At 42.7% G+C, this 10153-nt stretch overlaps 1 gene segment (V, D, J or C); it reads left to right on the top strand.

The window, feature by feature from the left end:
• Positions 1-7611: 7611 nt before the first annotated feature.
• On the top strand, positions 7612-8378 carry LOC121490797. The segment is given in 2 exon segments: positions 7612-7660; positions 8073-8378. Coding segments are annotated over 2 exon segments (355 nt in total).
• Positions 8379-10153: the final 1775 nt, after the last annotated feature.

Genomic DNA, 10153 nt, shown 5'->3' with positions numbered 1-10153 from the left:
TAGTGCTGAATTTCTTCAAGGGGAAGCAGGATGGTGGTTCTGGATTCCCAGCTTGGAGGAAGCCAGAGTGAGTCCTGAGAGTCTGCACACCTGAGAAGTAAGAACCTGACCCTCAGACCTAGGGTCACAGCCTTGGGAGCCGGAAGGTGGGGATCTCTTATCAAAGAGCCACAGGCACCTGAGTTGGGTCTCATCAGGATACTTGATTTTATTAGGGCCACCCTTGCCTGTCATGCAGGTGGGGACCCATCTTCAGTGATGCCTCCACAAGGCTCCCCAAAACAAGGACTGTCATGTCCCTCAGTGGAGGGGAGATGGACCCCAGTGGAAGAGGCAGGCTTTCTCCTGAATGTGTGAGAGGGAGTGGCAGGTAAGATACTCTAGTCTCCATTCAGAAGGCAGATGGGTGCTGGAATATGAAAGAAGTTTCTCCTAATTTTACTGACAGCCTGTAAATTTGAGGGCCCACCACTTACTGACACATGTTCACCTCTACTGCTGTAGAAGTCCAGCATCTGGAGTGAGTCAAGGCAGGCCAGTGAAAAAAGTATCACAGAGAGCAGGCTCCTTCCTTTTGCTCCAGCAGGAGCTCCATTGTATGTCTGGTCTTTGTCAAGAATAGAAGAGTCCCTGCTCAACAGTTCTGATTTTAACCTAGGGCTCTGCTCCCCTTCTCAGGAGAAGCGCCACAGTCCTGTGGGACTATGGGAATCCTTCCCTGGGAGCCTGCTATTCTCATGATCCTCTCCCCTATCACATCTCTAGTATCTCCAGAGCAGGTCTCCTACAGTCAGGAAACATGGGCTCAATTAGGAAGAGATCCTCTGATGGTGTGATCTAATTAACACCAGTGATTCCTCTTTTTTTTTCACAGTTCGGTGAGGTCAGGACCTATCTCTGTCCTTCTGGGGCAGACACAAGATGTTATACAGCTGTCCTCAGTGGAAGAGTCAAGAAAAAACTATTCAGATTCTCCTTTTTTGTATAATTGACATACACTGTTACACACATTTCAGGTGTACAACATAGTCACTTAAGAATTCTATGCATTACTCAATGCTCACCACCATAAGTGTAGTCCCTGTATGCCAGCATACAACCTTATTACAATATTACTGACTATATTCCCTACATTGCACTTCTCACTTCTGTGACTTTTCATCTTATAAGAGAAACCTTGTACTTTGTAACTTCCATCACCTATTTCACCCATCCCCTCAGCCCTCTGCCCTCTGGAGACTATCAGTGTGCTCTCTGAGGTTATGAGCCTGTTTCTATTTGTTTGTTTGTACATTTGTTTTCTAGATTTCCCATGAAGTGAAATCCTATAGTATTTGGCTTTCTCTGCCTGACTTATTTCACTTAGCTGAATACTCTCTAGGTCTACCCATTTTGTTGCAAATGCCAAGATCTCACTCTTTTTTTTTATGACTGAGGACTATTCCGCTTTATACATATACCACTTCTTCTTTATTTCTCTATGGCTGAACACTTGGGTTGCTTGCATAGCTTGGCTATTGTAAATAAAGCTGCAATAAACATAGGACAGCACATATCTTTTTGAATTAGGGTTTTTGTATTATTTGTGTAAATACCCAGTAGTGGAATTACTGGATCATATGGTCATTCTATGTTTAAGTTGTTAAGGGACCTCCATAGTTTCCACGTGGCTATACCAATTTTCATTTCTACCTACAGTGCACAAGAGTCACTTTTCTTCACATTCTTGCCAACATTTGGTACTTCCTGTCTTTTTGATACTAGCCATCCCAATAGGTGTGAGATGGTATTTCATTGTGGTTTTGATTTGTATTTCCCTAATGATGAGTGATTGCTCTAGGCAAAGCTCTGCACCCAAACCAGCTCATCAGATGACTCCTCTGTAACAGCAGCTACAATACGCCCAACTGAAACACTAATGTTGTGCCCAGGGTACAAGGAACAACAGTCACTCTGGTGCCACAAGACTTATCTTCTTTAGTATTCAATCTGTGAACTTGGATATGAGCCCTGCTAGCAGGTTAGGTTTTCGTCTCTTTCAAATGGCGCTCTAAGGATAACTGTAGCAGCATCTGATAGTGGATAAGAGAAGGTTCTGGAGTGGGAATGCTTGAGTATAAACTCTGACTCTGAACTCTGCTGGGAATGAGCTATATGACCTCAGACAACTTTGTCAATTTTCTCACCCATAAAGGAGGATATTAACTATCCTATATCATAGGATTGCTCTGAAGAATAAATTAATTACTACAATACTTAAAACTGCATTTGGCACATAATGCATCTGCAATAAATGTTTAAAAATAAAATTGTGTTCCTTCTTTCAGAGAGAAACTCAGGGAAAGAGAGACTGTAGATAGGTTATTAGCTATTCTCCTAAATGCCTTCGGACAGGCCATTTGTTATAAAAAATAAAACGGAAAATCTTCTGCAAAATAGGCAGAAGTGATTTCACTTAATTGTCTGAGTTATAATTTCACAAATTGTAAGGTCATCCATTGCAGTGAGAGAAGGAGCACTCATTCAGTTTTAGATCAAGGACTGGGAGACCTGCTGGAGAACTAGGAGGGTAGTGGGGTGGGGACCAGCTCAGAGGTGAAGGGACACATGCACAGGACACACACAGAGCCCTACACAATGCAGGCTCATCACCTGTGTGGAACCCGGGAGCAAAGGAGCAAAGAAAGGCGCTGGTCTCACCCTTCAGACTCTACTCAATGTAGATTTGGGACAACAGTTTGAAATTTGCATATGTTGGCTTGAACATGCTTAAAAATACCAGATATAATCAATTTAGAGAGGATAGAAGAAGGTGTCCCCTCTCTCCATAATCATTTGGCAGTCACCACCCTGCCCGCTGAGATCACTGAATAGAGTGAAGCTGAGATCCAATAAGAACTGAGAACCTAAAGTCCAGTTTTCCTATGTAGCTGTCACCCTGTGATCCCAGTACTTCCCAGGGAACTGGGGGAGCCAGTGGTTCCGAAAAGAGAGAAATGACCCCAGACATCACCACTGAGAGAGTGAAATAAAATGTGATGTATGCACAGATGAGTTGAATTGCTGTGGACTATATATGACTCTACAGTCACTCTGCTGCTAATGTGTTGGACAGCAAAATCTTGGGTGGATTCTGCAGCTTTTGGATCCCAACATAATGGGGAAATTGCAATTCAGGAACTGTTGACATCTAAGTGAAAACTATGTATCACTAGCTCATGTGGCCACACCCCACCATAGAACCTGGAAAGCAATGGTCATTTATTACAAGCATCAGAAACAAGACATGTTTGAAAATGTACAAGAGGGAAGTTCACTTTATCCTAGAAATGACATCAAGAACAGAAAACAAGGGCAGCCCCAGTGGCTCAGCGGTTTAGCCCCGCCTTTGGTCCAGGGTATGATCCTGGGGACTCGGGTTCGAGTCCCACGTCAGACTCCCTGAATGGAGCCTGCTTCTCCCTCTGCCTGTGTCTCTGCCTCTCTTTCTCTCTCTCTCCCTCCCTCATGAATAAATACATAAAATCTTTAAAAGAAAAAAACCTCAGGGTGTCTCCCTTCACATGGCCAAAAGAGAGCGCACAGGTGTCTGGCAATAATGGCCAAGGGCCCAGAATGATTTTAGATGTTATGGTTTCTTGTTACCACTTATGATTACATCTCAAAGCTTCCCCTTTTCAGCTAAGATAATTTCACACTTCTTTCTGTGGCCCATCTTTCCATCAGACTCCATGGCCACAGGGAAAAGAGCACTTAGGGAAGACTCCAAATGACGTACTTGATTTAGCTGGAAGTGAGTTCCCTCCATCAAATACTGCTACAGGCAGAGTGTAACTCTGGGGAAATGACCCCTACAGAAAACACATGTTAGAGGACTTATAGTGGGAGGTCCCTCTGGTAAAGGCAAAAAATGTAGACTAGTCACTGAGGGGCCATCAGGAGGACACCATGCAAGGTGCTCCTCATCCAGGTGTGACAAAGTGGGAAGAATGCAGGCTCTCGCAGGCCCGCGGCCATGGCTTTGGGAACCCATTGGCCAGACTCACACTTGCTCACATCTGCAATCACCATTGGTTCCAGAGACAGAGTTAGCAAAGTCTGATTTCCCAGTACTTCAGAACTGGCATACAGCCTATTAATGACCAATAGGGCTTTGCTTAGATGAAACCAGTAGCTATGGTCAAGATGGAAAATTGGGCAGAAGAGACATCTCTCAAGTCCAAATTAAAAATCACCACCTTGTGGCTTATTTCTCTTCCAAGATTGATCCTCCATGACATGCTGGAAACCTCTGAGTGTGAAGGGATCCCCATGTTATTCACTCCCAAACTGTGGCCTGGTCACCTGACCCCATGATTGGACCACTCCAGGAGTCTGCATATCCTCTTTAAATGACCAGTGTCTGGGACAGTGTGGCTGAGGTAGCTCACTGATGGCTCCATGTTGACTCTTTTCCCCTTGGCACTGGGCAATGCTGAGCCCTGAAGGAATGGCCCACCATCTCATCTCCAGAGCTCCAAGAGCACAGGCCTCTCTGTCTCAGGAACACTTTTTTTTTCCCTGAAAGCCCAAGTCAGACACATTATATCCAGTAAATCTGATTGGCCCTTCTCTGCTCTCCTCTCTTATATACACAACATCTGCATCCTCTCTTCATTTTTGCCTTGCACAGTCAGAAATTAAAAACTTGGTAAATCATCCAGTTACTGAAATAAGTGCAATAGAGATATGGTTACATAGTCTTCAAGTAAGATTTTCAGAAATAGTGTCCTAACTCTGTGACTCCTAAGATGCATCAGTCCTAGCCTGAGACTGGTGACTCAATCTTCCTAGTTGTGAGTAGCTCAGTGAATTAGGTAACTGAACTTTTTTCCCTTTTACTTCTGAAGCACGTTAAGTGGTAGAAAATTCTGTTCATTTATCTGAATAATTGACACAATAGTAGCTGTGCATTGGTGGGCATTTTAATAAATCACATTTTTCATAAGTCCCATGTTTTCATCAATCCTATTCCTCTTTTCCATTTTCCAGGCTAATAACATCCAAGTTGTAATTGACCATCAAAGAAACATTTGTCATCTTAGAGCAAACATAATTTGTTTCTTCCATCTTTCCTATTGGGTTGCAAGCTACAAAAATAACTAAAATCTGAAAACCTATGACAAACACAGGTAATCTACAATAGAAATAGACTATTTCCAATAACGTCAGCATATGTCTAAATAAGGAGAGTTGTTACAAGTAGCTCCTTTGATTATGTTTGGAAGGATACACAAAAATGAAATAATCATCGCAGATTAGAGGAAATTAAGGAGACAACGCAGTGCAATATAGATTCTTAGATTTTATCCTAGGACATAAAAAGCACTTTAATGAAAAATTAGTGAATCCAAATATGGATTATAAATTAGTTAATAGCACTGTATCAATGTTGACTTCTGGCTAAGATAATTATGGTAAGGTTATATAAGCTGTTCCCATTGGGGAAAGCTGGAGAACCGGTATGGAAACAAACTTAATACTTTTGACATTTCTTGCAAGTCTAAAATGATTTCAAAATAAGTTGAAATATATAATCAAAAGGCTTTACTATAAGAAGAGAGTACGAGTTCTTACTGCAGGGTTCCACAGTGTCCATCTCTTTTCCTTCCTTGACCTATTTGTAATTCCTGTTTATTTTCTTTATTTACTTATGTTTTAAAGTCTAGTTGACATGCAATGTTACATCAGCTTCAGGTGCACAACATAGCGATTCAATAACTCTATAGGTTATGTTCTGCTCACCACAGTGTAGCTACCATCTGTCACCATAGGACGCTATTGCAATACCATTGACCCTATTGCCTGGGCTGTACTTTCATCCCCATGACTAATTAATTCCCTAACTGGAAAATTGTGCCTCCCCTTCCCCTCACCCATCTTTCCCATCATCTCCTCACCTCCTTCCTCTCTGGCAGCCATTAGCTTGTTCTGTGTATTTATCAGTTTGGGTTCTACATTTTGTTGTTTGTCCATTTGTTTTGTTTTCTAGATTCAACATAGAAGAAATCATAGGGCACTTGTCTTTCTCTGTCCTACTTATTTCACTTAGCAGAATACCCTCTAAGTCCATCCACGTGGTCACAAATGTCAGGATTTCTTATGGCTGAGAAACATTCCATTGTACCTATATAGCACCTCTTCTTTATCCATTCACTCATTGATGGAAACTTAGGTAGCTTCCATATTTGGCTATTGTAAACAATGCTACAGTAAACATAGGATTGCATACTATCTTTTCAAATTATTGTTTTCATTTTCTTTGGATAAATACCACAAAGTGGAATTCCTGGATTGTAAGGTATTCCTATTTTTAACGTTTTAAGGAGACTCCATACAGTTTAAACTCTATACTGTTCTCCAATGTAGTTGCACCAATTTACGTTCCCACCACCAGTGCACAGGGATCCTTTTTCTCTGCATCCTCACCAACACTTGTTATTTCTTGTCTTTTTGATGCTAACCATTCTGGCAGGTGTAAGGGGATGTCTCACTGTGGTTTTAATTTGCATTCCCCTGATGATTCGTGATGTTGGCATCTTTTATGTGTCTGTTGGCCATCCCAGATCTTCTTTGGAAAATGTTTATTCAGGTTCTCTGTCCACTTTTAATCAGATTATTTGGGTTTTGTTTGTTGAGTTGTAAATGTACTTTATATATTTTGGATATTAACCCCTTATTGGATGTATCATTTACAAATATCTTGTCTCATTTAGTAGATTGACATTTCCTTTTGTTGACGGTATCCTCTGTTGTGCAAAGCTTTCCATTTTGGTATAATCCCAATTGTTTATTTTTGCTTTTGTTTCCCTTGTCTGAGAAGACATAGCTAGAAAAATGTTGCTAAGGATAATTCTGCTAGGAATTTTATGGTTTCTGGTCTCACACTTAGGTCTTTAATCAATTTGGAGTTTAATTTTGCCTGTGGTGTAAGAGATTGGTTCACATTCATTCTTTCAAGTGTTGCTGTCTAGTTATCTTGACACCATTTGTTGAAGAGACATACCCATTGTATACCCTTGCCTCCTTTATCATGGATTAATTGACTATATTAAGCATAGGTTTATGTCTGAGTTCTCTATTCTGTTCTATAGATCAGTGTGTCTATTTTGGTACCAGGACCATACTGTTTTGGTTACTATAGCTTTGTAGTATGGTTTGCAATCTAGGATTGTGATACTTCCAGCTTTGTTCTTCTTTCTGAAGATTGCTGTGGCTACTCAGGGTCCATTTTTTAAAATAAAAGTGTAAAATATGCCTGAGAATAAGCTAAAGAAATAGAAATCTAGCAGAGGAAACAGAAAGAAAGATTTAAATATGTCCCTTCTCCCAGTTAGGCAGCGTGGATTGTATCTCTTTTAGTTTTGTTCCAAACATAGAAAATCTTTTATGACACTTTGCTCATATGAGAGGCCGTACCCTTCTCCTGCTGGCTCTTTCCATTTGGCTGCACCCACAGGGGATTTGCATATTGTCCCCTAGGGAGGACCTTCCTGTGCAAGTCTGAGATAAAAGATCAACTCTCAACTTGTCTTGACCTATCAGGACTCATCAGTTTAACATCGTCTCAACATGAGGCTTCTTGCTCAGCTCCTGGGGCTCCTCACGCTATGGTTTCCAGGTAAGGACAGAGTGCTCAAAGAGGAAGGAAAATGGGGTTGACAGGATGAACTCTGAGGGCAACACTGTTTCCGAGGCAAATTCTGTTTGCCTGTGAGATGGATATGTGTTGCCCTCTGGGATGTTGAATGGGATCTTTAGATCTGTGAGAGAGGAAGATTCCTGAAGGAAAAGGAACTATGTGTACTCTGGTGAACCGCCCTGGCACCGAAGAAGAAGATGGCTTATGTGACCTCTAAAGGCACCTTATGTCTTGCCAATCTCTATTTCTTTTTTTTTATATTGGAAAGTTAGAGTTTTGAATCAAAATCCCTTAAAAGGTATTTTGGTCTGAAATAAAGAGCAAAAGGGAAATTACGATAATTTTTCACAATGTTTGCATATAACCTTGTGCTTCTCTCTTCTTACTTTAGGATCCAGTGGGGAGGTTGTGATAACAGACCCCACTGTCCCTGTCTGTCACCCCTGGAGAGCCGGCCTCCATCTCCTGCAGGGCCAGTCAGAGTCTCCAGCACAGTAATGGAAACACCTATTTGTATTGGTACCTGCAAAAGCCAGGCCAGTCTCCACAGCTTCTGATCTACTTGGTTTCCAACCGTTTCACTGGGGTGTCAGACAGGTTCAGTGGCAGCGGGTCTGGGACAGATTTTACCCTGAGGATCAGCAGGGTGGAGGCTGAGGATGTTGGAGTTTATTACTGCATGCAAAGTACAAAATGATCCTCCCACAGCGGTTCAGCTCCCAACACAAACCTCTCTGGGTGTCGTGGCCCAGCTGCCCACGTGTTGTTTGGGGAGCAGGCACAGAGGAGTCTCTCAGTCAGTGTAAGAGGAAGATGCTGGGAAGCTCGAGGGGATGGTTGAGGCTGTGGGTTCTGGAGCATGAGAGTCTCGGCTGCAGCCCAGCACCATCTTTCATGGCATGTCAGCTGAAACCACCCGGGCATGACATGCATATCAGGGAGAATGGGTGAGCTCCGAGCCACCAGTCAGGACAGAGGGAAGAGCTGAACGGAAGTTCATCCTGGTCTTCCCTGCCTTGTGTACAGTTGGAAGTTAAAATTCAGTGGGAAAGCCAGACAAGGGGGGGCCAGTCTTAGAAATACAAGTGGAATATGTGCTGGTGTTTGATAGGTTTCATTTTTGGTAACTGAGTCAGTCTCCATGCCAGTTATATGCCTTTGCAGTTTTCTTATTTCTCCATTGTTGGTTCTTGTCAGGGTGTATGTTTCTAGGAATTTGTTCATTTCATCTGGACAATTCAATGCAGGGAGATACAATTGTTTGTAGCACTCCCTTACCATCCATTTAATTCTGTAAAATGTAGTAATGTCTGAATTTTCAAATCAATTTTAGTAATTTGAGTCTCCTTTTTTTCTTAGGCAAGCTAAACATTTGCCAATGTTACTGACTTTTTAAAGAACCAAACTCTAGTATATTTTATTTTCTCTGTATTTTAAATTTATTTTATTTATTTATTATTTATTTATATCTTTTCCAATATCATTAATTTCCTCCCTTCTGCTAACTTTGGGTTTTAGTTTGTCCTTCTTTTTCTGGTTCCTATAGTATAGAATTAGATTGTTGATTTTACATTATAATGAAATTTCAAAAATCGAATTCATTTTATATTTACCAGCTAATAGTTAAGTGCCTTTAGTGTTTTCATAAGACATTGTCAATTAGAAAATGACTGTCAACCTCCTTCCACACTTGATTTAGAAACCGGTGGTCACTTCTGCTGACCCTATTCCCAGCTTTCATCTTTGCATCTTCAAGAGAAAAGGAAAATATCACCTGGCAGTGCAAGGTGAAGGACATCCTTCCACTCTTCAGTGAACACATGGCCACAGGTGCCCTAGCATAAACCAAAGCAATCTCCACAACTCCTCTTCCATGAAATTTCCACCTTGATCCTTGGGGTCCCAGCCCAGCTGAGTGGTTGTGTATTTGGGACAATTCAATTCCTAGTCACTGGAGTGGAGGATAGAAAAACTGTACACATATCTCTGTGAGTAGGACTGCCAGGACCCCTGCAGTATAACAGCCCCGAACACAAATCTCCCAAGGAGCCTCAACCTCTCATGGGGGCAGGAACCTTGGTAAACCATCTGAAGCCAGGATCAGGTGGAAATGGCTATGGAGCCTTTGGGAAGAGGCTATGGATGCCTCGGTCAGGCCCTCTGGGACACTAACAGACACCTGCCCCCCAAGGAGAGTGAGCCAAGCTCCCTAAAGGGCTGCAGTGCGCATGGCTTGCCCGGGGAGCAGCTCCGAGGGGGCTGTGCGGCCGGAGCACGAATCCAACAGCGCAGGCCCAGGAGCACAGGGCGCCGTGGACACAGCCCAGGATCCGGCCTCCCCCCGGGACAGGCAGAGGCCAGGAGGGCCCAAGACAGCAAGGACGCTCCTGCCGCAAGCTGAGCAGATCAGCGGCCCCGCCCCCAGAGCATCCAGGTTCCTGCAGGCTGAGAGCTTCATAGTTACTGTGGGAG

Source organism: Vulpes lagopus, chromosome 5, assembly GCF_018345385.1.
Source record: "Vulpes lagopus strain Blue_001 chromosome 5, ASM1834538v1, whole genome shotgun sequence".
Taxonomy (NCBI): Eukaryota; Metazoa; Chordata; class Mammalia; order Carnivora; family Canidae; genus Vulpes; species Vulpes lagopus.
This window is presented reverse-complemented; position numbering and strand designations above follow the sequence as displayed.